The sequence below is a fragment of the Orbicella franksi genome, chromosome 13 (assembly GCF_964199315.1).
Source record: "Orbicella franksi chromosome 13, jaOrbFran1.1, whole genome shotgun sequence".
NCBI classification, from domain to species: domain Eukaryota; kingdom Metazoa; phylum Cnidaria; class Anthozoa; order Scleractinia; family Merulinidae; genus Orbicella; species Orbicella franksi.
The window spans coordinates 22,430,233-22,452,091 of NC_138157.1; the positions used below are offsets into that span (position 1 = coordinate 22,430,233).

At 38.9% G+C, this 21,859-nt stretch overlaps 1 protein-coding gene across 2 annotated transcripts in view; it reads left to right on the plus strand.

The window, feature by feature from the left end:
• The window catches only part of LOC145465859 (exocyst complex component 2-like), an 87,932-nt gene that overhangs the window by 62,182 nt on the left and 3,891 nt on the right, over window positions 1-21,859 (plus strand). Inside the window, exons 25-28 of one of the 2 annotated variants that reach the window (XM_081449616.1) lie at window positions 3,761-3,816; window positions 4,824-4,946; window positions 13,946-14,007; window positions 16,379-20,276. In XM_081449616.1, coding sequence (XP_081305742.1) covers window positions 3,761-3,816; window positions 4,824-4,946; window positions 13,946-14,007; window positions 16,379-16,385 — 248 coding nt within the window. In that variant the 3' untranslated portion in view covers window positions 16,386-20,276. Of the gene's footprint in view, window positions 1-3,760; window positions 3,817-4,823; window positions 4,947-13,945; window positions 14,008-16,378; window positions 20,277-21,859 lie in introns of those variants that run through there. The other variant, XM_081449615.1, reaches the window with a different exon arrangement.

Here is a 21,859-nt window from a genome sequence, read left to right on the forward strand (position 1 = left end):
ATTCAGCTTAGGTCTTCATGGTATGACTGAGCAAAAAATAAAATAAATCAAGGTTTCTTTTGAGCCCGAAACGAGATCAAACTGCCACGCAAAATTTTACAATGTGTTGCAAGAGAATTATTGCATAAAAACATCACCATATTTTTCTATGGGCTATAACTTTAAATACCATAAAAACACTTTCTACAGGTAAACTGTAGACCCACCTGTTTGAAAATCAAAAAACATCTCTGGGCAAATGGTTTTAAGTCGCCCGCCTTGGCCTCTGCTTCTCATGAATTTTTCCCTGAACGGCCGTGAGAATGTAAACAATTGCGTGACGCGGGCAGTCACCCTGAATACATAATTCGTTTCCAACAAACCGCAGATGGCTATCTTAGAACATTTGGGTGAATAAAGAAAAACACAATGGACCACTTTTAACTTAAATATTTTGAAAGTCATCGCTTTGGAAATTTCGTTAATTAAAAACGCCAATTAAAAGCAATTTACTTGGAGTTCGGGTGTTGTTGCTATGTCATTTTAAGCTGTCGTTCTTTCTTTGATCATTTTAATTACAAGAATGAGTTCTAGAAAGAAAATCGTTCTAAGTTCATTTGTTAAGCGTAATGACAAGTTGATATTGTTGGTTTGTAGCCTTACGTGATCTGAAGGAACGCTACAGTGATTAAATTTGTATTTGTTGATTTCGACGGATCGATTTTCGGTTAAACCTTTTTATTTGTACCAGCAACATTTAGTGCCTTTTCTCCTGCTAAAAAGTCGGAAAAAGTAAAGTAAACAAATCCTAGAAGTTTAAATCATAAATAAGAGGCATCAACAGTGCGAGTGTCTCGGTAAGCTGTTAATTTGAACAATTACTGTGCTGGACGGATTGCTTTCCAGGTTACGCACATACTATACATATAGTTCATTGTGCACGAATGTTTCTGTTTCAAACAAGTGAAATGCTCAATGCTTTTTTTTCTTTTTTTCTTCAGTCTTAAAACTTAAGGCTAGAGTTAGGCTAAACCCTAAACCGTTTTGGCGGCCAACCTATTTTTGGCTAATTGCTTAATCAAATTATATATTTCATTGAAATTCGCTCTTCTGTGACCGACTTCCGCGAACAAAACAAGATGGATGTTCACTGTTCATTTAAGACTACAATCCTGGTCAAAAGTGTTGGAACAGTTACGGCTGATGACTTCACAGGCAGCCTCTCTTAAGACCAAACCTGCGTAAGCCCGCCTACCCCCCTCCCCCCTGTCAATGTTGATAAAAATCTTGAAGGAAAAAAATCCTTGACAATAGCTTCAGAATAGCCACGTTTCAAGAATTGTTCACCTCCTAGAACAGTATTCTCGAACTAAAGAGACGATAACATAGATATTCACATCTTATTCCAATAATGACGATTTTTCAGCAATCGCGTTCGGTTCCAACACAACTGTCTAACCACTTTCTACTGTCCCTTTTTCCTTTTTTCCCACATCCGATCTAGTCTTCAGAATAGCTTTATTTTCTTGCAACATTGCTGGAAGGGGGGGTCAATTGTACTTGCTTCTATTCATCTTTTGTTCTAAAACATTAAGGACGCAGTTGAAATCGTGGGTTTAAGCGCGCAAAAAGGGGAGGTGTCCCAACAACTTATGGCCAGGATTGTAGGTTTACACTGGAGGAAATTGTTCTGGATTAGTGATGAATCCGGAACGTTTTAGTGCTGGATTGATTTTGCCGTTTACACAAAAGTGGACGAATCTGAAATAAAAACTCCCCGGTTTGGTCGTGTATCTGGAGATTTTGAATCCGGAATTTAAGGTGGGAACTTTGAATCCGAAACTTTTGAATCCGGAGAGTTTTGTCGTGTAAACAATTTTCTCTCGAATCCAAAGATTTTTCCGCCTGTGATCTTTTGAGTTTGCGGTGGAACAAAAATGACGGATTACATGATCCAGTCGTAGTCGAGTCATAGGCTCATTGATGGCCATTTGATGGCGGTCGCTGGCTGATTACCTCGTGCTGTTTCAGGTGTAGGTAATCACTTTTATAATGGGTAATGCCATATTCCTCAGAAACCCAATTTATACTTTACTGCGCAGATGACGACGATGGCACAATCGAAAACCTCGACGGTTCTAGATATTAAGTAAAGACCAGAATAAATACCTGGAGGGACCTGACATGATGGACAACAGTACCGTGGTCAGTGAGTTGAAAGAAAACTTCAAACTGTCTCAACCTACCCCTGGCCTTATCTTCGGAGGCATTTTGTTTCTTGTTGTCGAGGCAACAAACTGCTTGTTAACCATTCCATCATGAATGTTCTCGGAGTTATCGTCGTGTGTAAATGGTTAAGAATCCGAATATCCTTTCACTGTAAACCCCTAATAATCTGAATACTCTAAAATTGATGAATCCGGGAACTTTTACGAATCCAAAAAAACTCCTTTAGTGTAAACCTAGTCCTAGATCGACCACTGTAATGTTTATTTGTCTACCAGTGTTATGATCTGCAAATTTCAGTTAATTGATCAAACAACCAAAGTAGAAAAGATGGATTTTTTTCCCAGTATGGTTGAAACTTAAACGCAATTTCTTCCTCGGCTAATTCAATTCAAGAAATTCCGGGTTTTCTAGGTGAGTTTGAGCATATTGTGTAGGTACAAATTTTCTACACAGCTAGAAGAGCTGAGATGCCGTCACGCAGTTAGTAGTTTATAGAATTTATGGTATTCCCGCTTGACTTTATTTGTCAGTCAATGATTCAATTGCCATAAACCATAGAGGATTGGTTATGTGTATCTTTAAAACTGCCAATGTATTGTAAGTTATCAGTGAAATCAATAAAATAAACAAGTGTTAAAATCATTTCCCGGAGGACTGTAGTAACATTCTTTATCGGGGATGTCGTGGGTGTTGCAATGCAAATGAAAAAATATATGTGTGTATACATACTAACTTAAACAAAAACAAACAAACAAGCAAAAAAATTCCATTATTTTATCCACACAACGTTTCAAAAATTGCTTTCATCGGATTGCTGGAAACGAATATTTAATCGAGAGTGGCTATCCACGTCACGCAATTGTTTACATTCCAACGGCGGATTTTGGGCAAAATCTATGAGAAACACAGGCCAAGGCGGGCGACTTGAAACCATTTGCCCAGAGATGTTTTTTGATATCTTAACAGGTGGGTGTATATTTAACCCGTAGAAAGTGTTTTTATGGTATTTAAAGTTATAGCCCATAGAAAAATATGGCGATGTTTTTATGCAATAATTCTCTTGCGACACATTGTAAAATTTTGCGTGTCAGTTTGATCTCTTTTCGGGCTCAAAACTAACTTTGATTTATTTTATTTTTCACCCAGTCATACCATGAAGACCTGAACTGAATATAAAATCCATTGAAAGATTCTCAAGTAGCTGTTCTGCGGAGCGCGAAGCAATCAAATATTCAGAAAATTCAGCAAAACCGGAAGTAGATTTTGAGCCCAATCGGGTCGAAATCGTTTTTGGCATATTTCTACCAAAGAAAGCTGTATTAGCAGAAACTAACTATGGTCCGTTTCTATTCTTACTAGGACCTATCTATGGACGAAATACAAGCGAAATCAGTTTTTCGACTTGTGCCATTGATAGGCGATTTAGGTCCATTTTTATAGGCATTCACTCTTAAGACGCTTGTTTGCTCAATGAACTTACTATGAAGTCATTGCAACACTAAAGTGATTCCTTACAACTAACCTTGTAAATTCCTTTTACATGTTGTGGCAGATGTACGCAGTTATGTTAAGGAGGCCATTATGAACCTAGTCACTGTACATGCACAGGTGGGTATGAATATGCGTCACCATTCAGAAAACACAATACTGTAACTAGGTGCGTGAACTACACTGTCATCTAAATTTACGTGCACACTTAGTACAATACGCTCAGCCACTACTATACTCATGTCCTGGTTATGTGTTCAACTGTTCTATACATTCTCCAAAATATCTCAAACTTAAAACAAAACCAATAAATACTTGTTTGGATGATTTTGAAGGGTAGCTCCCCTCTACTGACTGGTCAACTGGCAACCAACAGTTTGCTGAAAGCCAGCCAAGTTCCATTCGTCACCCCAATGTTTTGGCTATTTTGGGATCATGCTTATACTAGATTTTCCAGCTGTTACAGTATTATCAGAGTCTACACTTTTCCATCCAAATTTCTGTACATCTGGGGTAAAGCTTAGTTGATAGCCAAAGTAATGCCTACAGTAATAATTGTTGTCAGCAATTTACTGATAGATAACAAACAATTACCAACAACATTTGTTGTTAGCCCACAGTTGGCTTTATGTCTTAAAGTGTCAGCCAATAGGGTTTTTTTTGGAATGTGCTCATGAACCCATCATGAAGAGGCTGAAACTGAATTATGAGACGGACAAACTAGGAAAAAATCAGATGTATCAGCCACTGGTATTCAAGATTGGCACAGAGTACTGCAAACATTGATAGTACATGAAACGGAATAACGTTGGGAATGGCTTGCTCATTTGTCTTTTTATATAGTTTGACAAGCATTAATAGTTAAGAGTAATAAACTGTTCAGATTGTTAAGAAAACATAATGACTAACAGTGACCTAATCTTGGACCTACCTTACTCAGCTCAACAGTGGGCTTTATTGGCCCAAACTTGTGCACTGTGTTTTGTCATTTCATTTATTGCATTTACACTAGAATATTTACTTTTGAATATTTTTCTTACTGTGGGTAAACTAGTCCATCATTAAACAAACTTTCTGTTTTGCCATATCCTTTAAGATAAGATAATTATTGCTGATGTTTGTTTCAGGTGTTTGCTGTGTCAGAGGAGTTACTAAGTCAGGTGCTGTCCCGTCTGACTGATATGTTAGCAGATGAGTTCTGCCGGCTTATTTCTGCAGTCAAAACATTCACTTCAGCTGGTGCTGTCACGGTGAGTCTTACTACTGCTTTCATACAGTAAACTCGTCTCCACCAGCCATGTTTTTGTAATGAATCACCTCAGAAACTCCAAACTGCTGCTGGCATACTTAAATTTGATGTATAGCTTTCTATGCTGTCTAAATGGAGTCACTTTAATGGATCAGTCCTTATTAAGGGATAATTTTGTATATTAATAAATTTGACATCTCAGTCTATAAATAACATAGGTGCTTAAGACATGCAAGAATTATTTTTGTTAGTAAATTAACTCTAGAGGTAGAGGTATTTGAGTGGACTCCTAAATAGTAGTGTTTAGGCTTATTCAACAGGTTTATTTGGTTGATAATGAACAGCAAACAAACAAGAAACAGCTAGGTTAATTATTGACTTTGATCACATCATGTAACTCTATGTCTCATGTTCGTGTCTCCTCGTGCTCAGTTAGTCTCATTCTAGTTGCGTGCGATCCCATAATTAAGTTTTGTTTGAATACTGTTCACCTTCTTGACCTTTACAAGGGTCTTTCCACTGAGTGACTTAACAGCTTCGCCTTGAATCGCACCAAGAAAGGGTTTAAGCGCATGATGGAAACCTCTTCGCGCCAAAAACATTCCATCACGCCAGCTATCTTGTTATCCATTCATTGTTCTTTGAATTTGTCTACATCGTCTCACGTGGCTCTTTGGGCCTTGTTTACTACGGCATTTTTTTCCTTTCTCCTCATTGAAGTCCAATCTGGTCACTGCTTCAGCCTCCTCCTTTAATTACGATCTGCACCTGGTTCAGCATGACATAACATTTACTGACTCTGGCGCCCTTTTACGTATCAAGTGGTCTAAAACACAGCAGTGTAAAGAAGGGATTCATATCATGCCACTTTCCAGCATTTCAAACTCATCACTTTGCCCCGTGTTAGCTATTCACCATTATTTCGCCTTGGTTCCTGCACCATCTGTTGCACCGTTTTTCTGCCTTGCGACATCACATAGTCCGGGTTCCCCTCCACTCACTGCTACTTCACTACTTCTCTCAAGCAACTCATCGCCAGCCTCGGCATGAATCTGGCCAACTACTCTCCACACAGTTTCAGGCAAGGTGGGGCGAATTACGCTCACCTCTCCCCATGGTCATTTTGCCCCCAGTCACTTCACCCCAACCAAAAGTCGGTTCGCTCCATAATCGAAATTAGTGATATAAGTGAAATTTGTCGTGAACTTTTTGTTTTGATGTTGGAGTTGGACTAATTTTGAACAGTTCAGATTATTGACTAATGCAGCTTCCAGTCGCATTCGCTTGCACTTGGTTACACTAAATATCATTTCATTGGATTACCTTCTTCAACACGAATTCTTATACGTTGTAATCCCTCAAAAACCTCGTTATTGCACGGGAGGAATACTTGAAGTGTCGTTGTTAATTCTTATCATTATCAGCCCAAGAGTTTTGCTTACTCAAGAGAGACGACATCTGGTAATGCCGCACTGACGTACGCTTCAAATGCAGGACTTTACAGTGATGAAACATGGCTAATCTTTTACTTCGTTCTTTTTCTTTTACTTTAAACAATAATTTTAGAAAACAGAGCTTTATGTACGCATGAAGGCAGGTAAGCCTCACTGTTTTCAATCATGCAAAGTAGTCGGTTTGTGAGTCACTGCGAAGTAGCTCATGTGCAATCATGGCGAAACCACTTTTAGAAAAGATTACGAGTTTGAATAAAGGTAAGTGTGCATAAATTCTTTGGCTTCTTCCAGGATTTTATATTTTTATCAAAAGAATTGTCATGTTTTTAGTTTTTTTTCTATATTCTATGTATTGCATTGTTGATCGTTGCTTTTATTTTATTTGGTGGCTCCTAAAGAAGTCATTTGTTTTTTGTTTGTTTGGGTTATCGGCCTAGACCCTCAGTACATTCAGGTAAGAGCAGGCTTTCAGCAACCGCTTAGGTGACTGTTCATTGGCCTCATATTTGTCCCCCAAGTCAAACAATTTGGTCTGAAGCTCACAGTACTTACATCGCTGGATTCTCTTAAGTTTCCTGTCAGAAATAAGGTGGATCTGCAGGGCAGTAAGTTTGGCCTCTCTTTGTAGGAGTTGAATCAGGAGGTACAAGGGCAGCTGTCCACGTATGGAGGTTTGGCGGTTGAGGCCATGGTGCCACCCCTCGATATCACTATTTGTCCTCACAGCTTTTTTAAACACAGTCTAGTCTGACACGTTCCAGGTGGTGCCACTGATCCAGTTGCTGGACATGTAATCTAATTTAGTTAGCATCGGGCAGGCGAAGAGCCACCCTGTGGATATACTGCCCGAAATGCCATTATTATTATTATTATTATTATTATTATGTACTCAATGAAGGGCTGCAATGTGACAGGAGCTTGGTGCTAGAGGCGGTTAAACATCATGATAAATAGACAACTAAGATAACTTAACGATAGTTACCTTAGGCCTGACTGTGCATTGCCAGTCAGTGGCATGTGCTCTGCGGCATTTGATGTTGTAGCAGTAGCCCCTGTTGTCGATCAGTTTCGGTCTGCCTTTCATAGTGGAGTCTTTCAGGATTTGGAAGGTGACAGTAGGGGAAAAGTCATTTTCTACGGCTGCCGGTAGTGGCTCAAAGATAGATGATGCAAGTGGCTTGTAGTGGGTGAACATCGACTTGGTGAAGTCAACAGGTGTACTCTCGGACAGCGACATGGACAGATAGGTTGCACAGTGCCAGTCGATGGAAGCACCAGTTTGCACAGCAAAACGGTAATCACTGGGAGATTCCCGTTCCACAAGTGCAATGTTGCCAAGGAAAACAACCATCACATTGAACGCCTTGCTGTTGTGCTCATACTGGATTCTGGCAAGCAATACACTCTGCAGACATGTCAACAATGATGAAAAATTTGACTGTTTTGATGAAGTAGCGATTGTAGCTCAATGCTGATATGATACCCGAGTAAGAGTCGACCACCTTTTATACAGTTCCCTAGAATCAAAATTTTCAATTTGGTAAAAAACACTCTTGGATTGGCTGATTGGAACAATAGCTGTTTACTAATTGATTACTGCCTGGGGTAGTCACTCGATAAAAATCGACATTGGAAACCACTCAATAACTCGATAGTAATCAACAAATTGAAGTCAAGTGTTATCGATGATATCGGTCACTCAACAAAACTCGATACTCACATGCTGGCTAGGTTCAAAATTATAGATTTTATCAGATTTATCGATCAACTTTGTTCGTTAGTTTATGCTTTAAAAAACTGTATCTATCAACAGCACGTTTGATTGTGACTTTTTAATTGTGGTTCTTTCACTTATCCATCGTTTTTTCCTGTAAATATTCTTTTTATATTATTTTGTTGACAAGTTCATTTACATTGTTTTACTGATTTATTCAACAGTTTCAAAGTTGTTAATTAATATGGTTTTTGCAGGAGCAAACATTAATTTTCGCTAAGCTGCAGTTTATTAAACAATACGCATAAAGCCTTGGATGGTTTTCAAAGTTTTTCAAATATGATTGGCCATTGATCGATCAACAGACTTTGTTTCCTTGAAAGGTTGGCAGGTTGTGCCGAAAAAGAGTCTCACCTTGAATTAAGGTTACCATATACCTTCCGGGGTGTCTCGCGTCCAAGCGATGTAGTGCGTCCGGTTTAAGCTGTAGATACCTAAACCCCTATATCAAATTAAAGCTTATAGAGCTGGCTATCAAACTATGCCAAGAATTCTGAAATAAAGTGAATTGCCGATTTTTCTCATGACCACTAAATGTGAGCGCCCCAATCACCTTTTGGAACCTACAAATCGAAGCAAATTTCGTTTTTCGCCAATTTACTTTTTCCTCGGTTTCAGGACAAAAAGTGGAACATTTTCGAAATAGGATTTAAAAATTGTGAAGTGATTGTACAATCGCTCTCCAAGAAAAAATATTGCGAAATAGACAATTAACAGACAGGTTTTGTTTTTTATATGTTAATCTAGCTACCGTCCAAGTGTGAGGACAATCGAACAAATTCCCTTTGAGTTGTAACTCTTTAAAGTGTCTGCTTCAAGCGAAAAAAAATGTATTCGAGAAAACAGCGCTAAGGAAAATATCTTGCTTTGCAAACTAACTCCACCCACAAACGCCTTCAACCAGGTTCTCAGAACACTGAGCCAATCAGAGCTTGGAAAGTTACTACCATTAACCTCGCGGTGAAATTTATGCGCAAATCTCCAAAAAACCCTTGTGTTTTGCAATGCCCTCAAGGCGTAGATAATTTTTCTGTAGCTCGGTTTTTCTTGAAGCTGGTCTGGCAAAATGGGGAAGACGAAAAAGGATATGAACACTAGAGTGGCTGGGTGAAGAAAACAAACAAAAGAAAGCACAGCGGAGCAAATGTGCATGGATAATATTCCAGCAATTCATCAGTATCGGACTCAACAGAAGACTCATTGTAAACATCACTGTTATTGCTGTCAAGTTCCCAAATTTTTACAGAACCTTTGTCTTCTCTTGACTCGATCTTTTTGCCCACTTGACACCATAGCTATAGCTTCATCCACAAGGCTAACTTTCGCTTCTTCATTCATTGATGTATTTTCATTCGTTTTTCACTGTTTTCGCTTTTTGGAACTGGTCCACAGAGTTTTCTGTGGTCCACGTTTACTGGTACTTATAACTTAATAGAATTACACCTAATACGAAAAATGCTTGGATTAACAATGCTGATCAACTGAGTAGCCAGCCAGTTTGTGGTATCCATATAGGTAACATTCTCGGTTGATTGTATACATGTTATAGGGCTGTCAATCAAGAGGGAACTTTTACTTCCTGCCATAAGGTATACAGTAACCTTAATATAAGTTCACACATTACGCATGGGTATGTGTGGCAAGAAAACAACAATACAGTCTTCATTAAAAGACGTTATGTGCAACTACATGCACAATAAATCAAATACATTGTTCAAATGCACTGTTTATTTTATTAAACAATGCACGTAAAGCCATGGATGGTTTTCAAAGTTTTTCAAATACAATCGGCCATCAATCGATCAACGGACTTTGTTTGACTTTGTTGCTGTGTAAGTGCTACACGTGAATGCTAAACGATACGCATAATCAAACAAAGATATTTAGACTCAATCGCACTTCAACTACACCACGATCTCAGTCGCTTTTTAAGTCCTTTAACTACGAAAATGTTGTTTGCACTTTAGTATTTCTTTGTGGGACTCATGGATCTTCTCCAGCATTTGAGCTCTGAGTACATGTGGAAAATTAGCTTTTGATCTTTGAATAACAGGCTTCTGAAAGATTTCCTTTTTTTCCTTTTCCCAGTGTTACTCAACTTCTTTTCCTAGTAGAGCTCACATCAGCCATATTAGGCATGGAATTGGCTAGGTATTGCATGAACCCAAAGAAGAAGGTGTGTACCTTCCCAGGAATTGGCATGAGACCATCTCTAGTAAGTAGGTGGCCTATATAAGGCACAGCATCTTTTCTAATGCGATACTTCTGTGGGTTGAGCTTCAAGTTTGCTTCCTTCAATCGCTCAAGCACTTGTTGAATGTGCTTATCATGTTCTTCAGCATCTCGTTCCCAGACCAGTATGTCATCAACTATTGGCTCTGCCCCTTCAATGTCTTCTAACAGGTTAGACATGGCCTTCTGGAATACTTCCAGGGCTGATTTGATGGCAAGTGGAAGTGTTGTAAATCGTTATCTTCCAAAGGGTAATTAAAGGTGCAGAACTTGGAGCTGGCTTGATTTAGCTTGACCTGACAAAACCCGGACTTTACATCCAATGTTGAGAACACCTTTTGCTCCAGGAATATCTGCTACTACTTCTGAAATGGTTTTCACTGGATACTTTTCATGCTTTACTGCCAAGTTCAGATGTCTTGAAACAATGCAAATTCTGATTTTGGTTTTTAATAATAATAATATTTTTTAATAATAATAATTGTGGCCATGCCGCTGAGGCAGCTTGTTGGTTCAGTTTGTTTGACAATCACTCCAGCCTCTTCCATTGGATCTAACTTGTCTTTTATCCTGCCTTTCAGTGCTACTGGGACTTTTCTTGGGGGATGGGTGACCAATGGTACTGTAGGGACAATCTTGATTGTATTTTCACCACGTAGACAACCAAGTCCTTGAATAAATTGGGGTATTCCTTCAGTATGTCCGGAGCTTTGCACTGTTTGCTTAGTAATGCTGTCCCAATTTCTGTTGCTTCAACTCGGTGAGGTACTTGGGTAGGAGAAGACAGAACTGTAGGTATCCAGCGGATGCATCCTATCTCTGCACGGGTGACTGCTCTCAGTACTGCTGGTACTTTGCAGTTGAAAATGTAAAACTTCATATGGTAGAGTTTGCTTATATGCTTCCATGGCAGTGTTGTGACTCCTGTGACATCTATTTGCTTTGATTCCAAGTTGATAGCAGGTTTTTAAGGACATCACATTGTAGCACTCTTTATGTAATTGAAACTTGAGCATTTTCTGATGGATCCCCTGTTCATTTTATCATACCATTCACTCAAGTCAATAGTGTTCACAATCTCAATACATCCCACATAGACGTTTTCATCATTGCTCCTTTCAAGGACATAGTGAATGTCCGTTGGTGAAACTTGTGTGAACTTGGTTCTACAAACCCTTGCAAACGGGTTTGGCTCCTTGCACTTGCTGCATTTTTGTCCTAGTGCTGGACATTCACCACTCTTCTAGTTTACAGTTCCACACTTGGTTCATTCTGCTGATTTTCTTTCTTGCTTCTTGCAGAGTATTTGGGCGATTTTCCAGATTCTTATACTTGGGTTTGACAGCTTATACTTGAGGATCTTCACCAGCCATTGTCTCTGGTTGAGAACTGGACATAGGTATTTCTAGGTTTCTGGCGATGTTCATGGTTTTTTTTTTAGGGTCACCTTGGAACCTTCTTGAATAATTTTTCTCTAGCTTTCTTCAAGTGACATCTAGTTACTACTCTGTCTCTGACCATGTTATCTGGATCCTTCCATGGAACAACTTTCACTAACAGCTGAAGGTCTGTTACAAACTGGTCGAGCGATTCCCTGTCTGGATGTACCTTTTTTATGAAGCATTTGAACGTCTTTGCTTTGTCCTTGTCGAGTGTGTTGTAAATGTCTCAGCCCTTATCTCTGACCCAAATAATCAGGTAATTGCACCATTGTTCATTGGTCTTGCTTACATTTATAAGAAGGCCATCAAAGGTGAATTTGCAATGCTGTTTGAAGGATCTCCACGCTCCCATCAGCTCACCTCTTGACCAGTCCTTTATGGGTATATTTGCTGTCAAAATGCCTTCAATTTCACTTCTGGATATCTGTGAAACTTTTATCCACCCACTCTAAGGGTGTATCTTGCTTGCTGGATGGGTTCTTTTCAGGTAGAGGTTTGTGTCCCATTTCTGACACCATGTTGTGTATGCCATACACAAGGCAGTCATGTTTTCCAGACGAATATTTATGACAAACCACAATGCTTGGCAGAATACACAACACTTGGCCAGTCTTAATCACTTGCCCAGAAGACTTTTTATAGAAATCTTTTATGAATTTAGACCATCCCAGAGCTTGACATTGCGACCACTGGGGTCGCCAATGTGACCAAACCTTTTCTTTGACAACTAACTTTTCATGCTTTTCACTGAAATACTTTTGCTGGTGACTAAATCTGTAAACTTAGGGGCCAGCTGGTCCCAAGGTTTTTTCCCTGAAAGTCAAGCCCTATAATAATAATAATAATAATAATAATAAAAACAATCTTTAAAGAGGAAGTGCCTGTCACGTAGTACGTGGTTTTCAGGGAGGTCCTCCATAAAAATAAAAACTATTAAAATCTAAAATAAGAAATACAAATATCACAGATCTAAAATATAAAATATACAATAATTAAAACTACTAAAACTACCAAAAACTACCTACTGTCCTAAAAAACTAATTACAAATAATTATCTATGAACAATACGTCGTACATCTAAAAATATTTTCTAAAATGTTTATCCATTAGGAACCTTGTAAGGTTTTTCTTAAAAATTGTGCATGGCATTGGCTTTCATAAAAATACTGGGAGAGACATCCAGTCATTTGTAAAACGGAAGTAGGACACTCTCTTTCCGCATTCCGTTTTAGGTTTAGGCAATCTAGGTAAGTAGCCATGTCTAGTGTTGTAGCCATGTGAACTTCTTAGTGTCGATTTAAAACTTTCAAAATGTTGCGGAATGTCTCCTTCCATCCTTCCTGAATTTAATCTGCAGAAGCCTAGGAAGGTTTTGGGAGACATGGTGAAAATTTAATGTTATCCAAGCACTTTTACTGCAGTAATTGTATGCCTTCTTAATTAGATTATTTTGTAGTAAAAAAACAATGCAATATTTGCCAAAATCATTAAAATGAGTAAATGATGGTAGAATGATTTGCTTTGCATGTGGGGCACTCAAACCTTCATAATAATTTAGTGTTCTAAGGGATGATAAGAATGGAATTTTGTTATCCGCTTTTTGTTTGCATAATAATGGGATTCTTAACTGAAAAAATGTCAGTAAGTTTTGTTATACCCTAGCCTAACTAACACAAAGATGAGAGTGAAATGGAATTTTCAACCCTTTTCTTAAAATTTTGAATTTGTCTGTAATTTGTCGTTTCACACCATACTTGAAGGGTTGCAATGGACCTTTTTGGCAATGCGGCAGCCATTTTGATTTCTGTTGTTTGAAATAGCTATTATGGGATGCTCAGTGGGCAAATTAGTATGTATTTGTCTCCTAAGCATCCCATAGTAGGTATTTGAAACAGTAGAATTCAAAATGGCCTCCACATTGCCGAAAAGGTCCAACTGCCAAGCTTTAGAATCCCTGAGGCAAATGCAAATTGTTTCAAGTCCCCTTTTCTAGCCTGAGGTTAAAATACTGCTGAAGCCAAGTTGAACTTTGAAAATGTGTAACATTAAGTTCACAGATTATTTTAAAAAACAATAATTCAACTGATTTTTCTTTTAGGCCCACTTGGAGGCACGAGCTATCCAGGAAGCATTAGCAGCATATCTCTCACAGCATGCCAGGTACAGACTTGTTAGCCTGAGACAGTTTTGCTGGCAATGATTTCCCCTCTGGCCATCCCTCATTTTCTGAATATGAAAAACCCAACCAGGACTTCAAATAATTTCCCGGCTGGCACCGGTCAAATTGTCCGGTCAAACCTATTTTTGCTCGGACATATCCAATTTTTGGCCGGACAAACATCGATTACATCTTACCACTATAAAAGTGCCCCCTTCCTCCTTCACATGATGTTTAAATATGAAACAAGTAAATTCTCAAATCATTTATTGTACATGAGCATCAATATCAATGCAGGAAAAATGGAACACATGGTACAGCAAAATTAGTATCACATTTGTGCGAACATTTGCAACGGCTATGACTATGACTATTACTATGACTATTAGGAATCATTTATTAAAAGTTCTTGGTCTGGTAGTTAAGTATTTGCCTTTTTTCCTTCCTTTTCCACAAACGTCAATAATATTGAATCTTTAAATGTTTAAAACTTGAAACTCTAAATTTTTCCTTAACAGCGTAAATGACCGGACAAATTATCCAGCCATCTAAGGATTTGAGCGGACAAAACCTATATTTGACCGGACATTGTCCTTTGACCAGCCGTTATTTGAAGCCCCACCAACCCAACTTTAGGTTCATTTCTTTTAGGAATGAAGACCTGTGCTGATATCGTAATTTACTTGATTTTTAGTGCAGAGTGCACTATTGGGATGGTTTGGGGCCTGATGTCTGCTAAAGCAATAAGACAATTAGGTTTATACTTAAATGTTTGTTTAATTAATCAATATCAATTAATTATTCTTGAGGCAAGGAAGTGGTTGGAGTGGGATAGGTGGCTGTGTGCACTAGAGTGATTTCACAAACCCAGATTCTTTTATGCTAATTAGAATCCTTAAATGCCAATGCGCAAGAACAATAGAGCCAGCGTGTTCTAAAGTACACCATTCTAATTTTGAGATGGTTTCCTACAAACACAAACAACAATGCTTGCAATGTTTTAATCTCTTTTTATTTTCTCTTCTTATTTGACCCAAATAAATAATTGCTTTAAATCAGTAAGGATGGCTGCCCAGTCTTATTAGCCCATTAAGGTTATTTCGGGCAGCCATGTACTCTTTTTGTTTTAACTTATTTTTAGTTCGTATAGTGTGATCGTCCGGGCGAGGGTAGTTCTGAAAAGAACTGTTGTTGGTGACTGACGTTTCAACAACCTGAGCGGAAGTCATCTTCAGAGTCAAGTGAATAGTGTTTGTCAGTCGATGATGTTATAAGTCTTGTCCGTTGAACATGATTGGTCAGTTTAGCCATGATGGTATTGGCTGAAAGACTCGTGTAAAGTTTGTCATCAGTCATTGGTGGGTTTCGATCCATCTATTGTTAGTCAAATTGGTCGGTTTTTGGTCCGTGTATTGTTAAGTCGGTCTGTTAGAAGTCCGTTTGTCGGTTACATTTCCGTCATGGATAAGTCGTTTGTAAGGCGCTGGTAGTTGTTGAGATCTCTTAAGAGGCATTTGTTCTAGGTTAGTGTACCAGCTTTCCAGAGTCAGTCGTTGAAAATAGTTTGTACTGTAGGTTAAGCACTGAGCAGAGTCCCAGTCAGTGTTGTGGTTTGTCAGTTGATGATGTACAGCAAGGTGATTGTTGGCATCACCATTTCTCGTGGCTCGTTTGTGTTCAGTCAGTCTTGTGTTAAGGTTTCTACCAGTCTCACAAATGTAGGAAGCCTGGCAGTCGGAGCATTTGATCTTGTAAACTGTTCCCAGTCTGTTGTTAGGCTCATCCCTGACTTTCATGTTGGTCAGTAAGTGTCGTAACGTAGTTTTAGGTTTGTGGGCTACACAAATGTTGTACCTGTAGGGCTGTAGGATCTGTGAGATGGTCTCAGAAGTGCCCTTAATGTAAGGGATAGTCGCTGTAGTAACAGGTGTTGGGTTCCTGTTCGTAGCATCAGCTTCAGTAGGTCGGTAAATGTTTCGTCTAATAGTCAGCGTTGTAGTTGTTCTTGTGAAAAACACGTTCAAGGTATCTGTTTTCGTCACGTAAGCTGTCTGGTGTGTCATAAACTAGTTGTGCTCATCTCGTCAAAGTCTTTATAGTCGTGGCTTTATGTGAAGTCGGGTTGTAGGATGATTCATCAAGTAATCTGTCGGTATGCGTCGGTTTTCTGTACACTGTCATTCACAGTTTGTTGTTGTCGCCGCTTACCAGTCTAGAAAAGGAAGTTTTCCATTTTCTTCGATCTCTTTAGTAAACTGGATGTCAGCGTTCTGTTCGTTTAGGTGGTCGTGAAAATCATCAATATCGTCTTTGTGAACGGCAGTAAAGGTGTCGTCAATGTAGCATAACCAAAGCGGTATTGTTTGTCGGCAGGTTGTAAGGGCGCATTCCTACACGTGTTGCATCACAATTTCTGCGACAACAACAGAAACAGGCGACCCCATGGCTGTTCCATGCAACTGTTTGTAGTGTTTACCGTTGTACTGAAAGTAAGTCGATGTAAGGCAAAGGTTCAGTAAGTCCATGATGTCTTCTGTCGGTAACGGTAGTTTAACGGTAGATTGTTGTATAGCGGTCTCGGTACACTGTATTGCCAATTGAAGTGGAATACTGATGAACGGTGATTTCACATCAAAAGACACAAGTTTGTAGTCATCAGGTATCTGTACTGTCTTAATAGCGTCAATAAAGTTCTCCGTAGATTGTAGTTTGCGTCTTGATTTGTCAGTAAGGGATTGCAGTATGGTCGTCAAGTACTTAGACAGTTGATATGTAGGGGACCCACAGAATGACACTATAGGTCGGTATACCAAGGTTTGTGCAAAAACCCACCAATGACTGATGACAAACTTAACACGAGTCTTTCAGCCAATACCATCATGACTATACTGACCAATCACGTTCAACGGACAAGACTTATAACATCATCGACTGACAAACACTATTCACTTGACTCCAAAGATGACTTCCGCTCAGGTTGTCGCAACTTCAGTCACCAGCAACAGTTTCAGAACTACCCTCACCCGGATGATCACACTATACAAACTACTGATACTCCTGGGTTCAAACCATTTACTATGTAACTTATTAATTTTTTGCTCATTTAATATCTAGCTGAGTACAAACTGAATAAAGTTGTAGTTGTTATCAAACAGAAACGTTGATCACATTATAAGCTAGGTCTCGCTTCAAATTTGAACTATTTAGAAAGCTTAGCTATGTTGCACCGAGCAAAACAGGCTCAAACAGGAACTATATTTTAGTGGTCAAAATGCGTTAAATGAACCTGAAACACTTCAATTAAATAGCTGAGAACTGCCCAACAAGAACAAATATGGAGCAAAAACATGGCTTTTTTCTTCCTTATTTCATGGCCTTGTCTCACTTTGGTGAGCAAGTCGTTCACATTGTTCATTGTGTCTATGGCTTTCTGACACATTTTTTGATGGGCAAGTTGTGCTTCTTTTGCGTGATCAATCTTTTGCTTCTCCTCGTGCCTACCATTCTCTTCTTCTGAACTATCCAACGAAAAAGCGACCAATTCATTGTCAAGTTTTCTTTTAACAGCTTCCGCTTTTCGTTGACTTGGAGTGACGAGTCATTAGCGTGGAATACTTTGTTTGCCTAGCTGTCAAGGCAGGCATTTCGTCTTTAAGGCTAGCCTTGGATCTTTTACCCTCTCTTTCCAGTTTAACATGTGGAGAGCCTCGCATTACCCAACGCCGCCAGAAAATAACCTTAATCAACCAAGTTCTACTTATGATTCTTTGGTTACGGAAATATCCCCATGTGGACACACTCTCTCTTTGGTTTGACATTCATCCATCATCTGTTGTCCGCATATTCTACAAAATTCTTTCAGAACTTTGGCACTACTTTCAAAATCAAATAAGTTGGTCCTATCTCCATGAATGGAGAAATGTTATGGGAAATTGGGAAGAATTTTCTAATGTAGTGGGTGCAGTAGACACCACACCACATGAGAACTATCGACCTCTAACCGAACCACCGTGGCCGTTCTATAGTGGCTATCAGCATTGAAGATTCTGAATTGGATAATCACTTGGAAAAAGAGATTTTGCTGATCTTGTAAAGGATGCCAAGTCAGTTGCAGCCCGCCAATTTTGAGTTGGACGAAATGACGTCATGAACATGGCCTGGCTACCAAGCCAGTTTTAAAATGGCAGCCTCCACATTTGCTTCTTTCGAGACGAATTTCTTCAAGATAGGGGGCACTTCAGAGGCTGAAACTTCTGTGAGTGGAAAAGCTGAATGTTTACTTGCCATAGGCGAAGACAAGAAGAGTAAGCTCTTTGAAATGACCTTCTCCTTTAAAGTGCCATAAAAATGGGAAGATATTCAGATGTAGAACCACTGCTAATATCAAGGACGTTTGCAAAATTTCCAGCGTTGTGGAAAGCCACAGACCAAAACTACAAAAACGTAGCTGTGAAAGAAAATGCTTGGTGTGAGGAAGTGGAAGCTGTCAATCGGTACAACGATTTCTTCAACAACATCGGGCCCACAAGAGAAAGGAGATGGTCAAACCTTCCAGGTGTCATCCGGAAGTATTTTTAAAAGGACTTGTGGTCATTTTCCCGCATTTCTTTCACCAGAGTATGCTATTCACCCACTAGAAAGCGATTTTGAAAGACCTCTCTTACCCAATATCTCTTGAGGTATTTTCATCTTCTCTTTCACCTTTGTCATAGGTGAAAGAGAAGAAAACGCTTCTCTACAGCTGCCGCCAATACTTTGAATAAGCTCCCGCAATCTCCCACCAAATTGATATCCACAGACACCTTGATGTACATTCAACACACATAAAAATGTATGCGTTGTATTTCATTTTTCCACCACAGTGGAAATTAGCAGTGTATGCTTTACAAACGTAAATTCACGCGACAGTGGAAATCCAACTTCAAACTGAGACTCTTCAAAACAGTCTAGAAGATACGGCGAAACTTAATAGGCTTTTGTTCATTATGCTAGCATTTTTTCGAGCATTTTAGTGAGGCAAAAGCATTAAGCATTATTCAAGCATTTTAGTGGCATTTTCTCAGAAAATTGACATTTTTTCCACAGAAAATAGAAATAAAAATTATTTTTATGAGAAAATGAAGACTTAACTTATCCTCTTCACTTAAGTATCACTGGAAGGAGACAAAGGATTAACAGAAGAACAGATCATTTAGAGAATTATCTTTTGGCGTATTAAAACTATTACGTAGTCGTTGTTGTTAACTTGTTATACTAAGTGTACGTTTTTGTTAAGCACTCTGAACGATTAATTGTGTTGAAATGTTAAAATTATTAAAAATTTAAAAAACCCTATGTATGAGCATTAACCGAGCATTTTAGCATTTTTGGGGGGGAAACCGAGCATTGAAGGGGAAAAGATAGAGCATTAAGGTAGAGCATTTCAGTGGGAAAGTAAAGCATAATGTACAAAAGCTAAAACGTACTGAAACAGTTCTCAACAAATGCGCACACGTTCTGTTTATGTACTGAACTGTCTATAGACGCACAGTAATTGTGAATGCTAAAATGAAATTGGTTCTTGTTTGGGCATGTTTTGGCGTGTGTAATTAGGCTTCATTTATTTGTTCTTGTCATCGAATAACAGACATAATGCATTGTTGTAGCTAAGCTTTATGAACGTTTCCAAGCGGCATCTGGAATGTCAACACAGATTGCCTCTAGATCTGTTCAGTGAAAAAGAGTTTAAAAACACTGTGTTGATTTGTCAGTTGTAGGCGCACATGCGGGAGTTCTATCTTTTTGCACACCCTCGTTAACATTTAAGGATTCTAATTGAAGGGGTGAGTGCAAAACCATGCTAAGTGACGATTTGGGTGAAAAAAAAAATTTTCGCGAAAGGGCTTGAATTTTTGCATGTGGTCTTCAATGTAATAGAAAGACGCGGCCCTGTATTTTTGTCGCTGGTTTTTGCTTCGTTTTCGAGTTATAACGTATGCAAAAATACTTGGCTTTTCTAGCCATGTCTTTAGGAGTTTATTTGTTGAACAGGAAACAGGCAGACTGTTTATAGTGTATGAAGTCAAAATCAAGTCTCACAGCATATATAGAGCGGAAATCTGGGAACAGATTGTTTACATCGGTTATTGTGACGCGAACACAACACGTGAATCGATCGAGTGTCAAACGAAATACATTGAACAAAAAAGAGATGTGCCGCATTAGAGCTCTGTCAACTAATATCTTAAGCATTGTTTTAAAGTACCTTGTATGCCTGCCTGGTGGTTGAGAGGCATCATAAAGTCTCTATAAATCCGTAAGTCAACGGCACGTTTTAAAGAATCAAAATGTGTTCTGAAACTTCAAAGGCAGCTGATATACCGTAATCGTGTTATCGGCGTTCGAAGTCAGATCGAGCCAGGCAGCAAAGTCCAAGAGCAGTTCTTGCCCAAGAAAACTACCTTCTGGTGAGTCGTGGCCCAATTGCCAAGCGTTGCTAGCGTCAAAGTTTGGAAAGCGAGAACTGGTTTTAGAGTGATAAAATGTGTCATGTTTTCCCGCGCACGAGGTGTAAAGACCCTTCCCGGCATGCATTGCGATCACGTTCTGCGTAACTAGATTGTTTAAAAATAATAATGGCCAACAAGTAGCGATCGATTGTAACATAGATCTATGATCCAGGTTGCGTTGATTTTATTTCAAATCGGCATGATTTGTAGTGTTTTGAGCTTCTGGGATCAGCGGACATGCAAATGTATGGAGACCCGTACGTTGCGCAGAAGGGTTAATCTGTTAATCTGTCAGCCCTATTTATAGAGCGTTTTCACGTGAAATCAACATCATTGAGCATATACGTTGCGTGAAATTACCATTTTGCTGTTTTCTAAGTGAAACTAACATCCTTGCCGTCAAGCGTTAACGTGAAATCAACATTTTAACCTATTTAGACCTGAAATCAACATCATTGAGCTTATGCGCTGCGTGAAATTGACATTTTGCTGCTTTCTAAGTGAAATCAACATCCTTGCCGTCAAGCGTTAACGTGAAATCAACATTTTAACCTATTTAGACCTGAAATCAACATCATTGAGCTTATGCGCTGCGTGAAATTGACATTTTGCTGCTTTCTAAGTGAAATCAACATCCTTGCCGTCACGCGTTAACGTGAAATCAACATATAAACCTGAAATCAACATCAGAGGTTATGCGCTGCGTGAAATTGACATTTTGCTGGTTTCTAAGTGAAACTAACATCCTTGCTGTCAAGCGTTAACGTGAAATCAACATTTTAACCTATTTAGACCTGAAATCAACATCATTGAGCTTATGCGCTGCGTGAAATTGACATTTTGCTGCTTTCTAAGTGAAATCAACATCCTTGCCGTCACGCGTTAACGTGAAGTCAACATATAAACCTGAAATCAACATCATTGAGCTTATGCGCTGCGTGAAATTGACATTTTGCTGGTTTCTAAGTGAAACCAACATCCTTGCCGTCAAGCGTTAACGTGAAATCAACATTTTAACCTATTTAGACCTGAAATCAACATCATTGAGCTTATGCGCTGCGTGAAATTAACATTTTGCTGCTTTCTAATTGAAATCTACATCCTTGCCGTCATGAGTTAACATGAAATCAGCATATAAACCTGAAATCAACATCATTGAGCTTATGCGCTGTGTGAAATTGACATTTTACTGGCTTTTAAGGGAAACCAACATCCTTGCTGTCACGCATTAACGTGAAATCAACATTTAAACCTTTTTTGACCTAAAATCAACATTTTTGAGCTTATACGTTGCGTGAAATTGACATTTTGCTGCTTTCTAAGTAAAATCAAAGTCCTTGCGGTTGCGGCGGGCCGATCCTTTGTT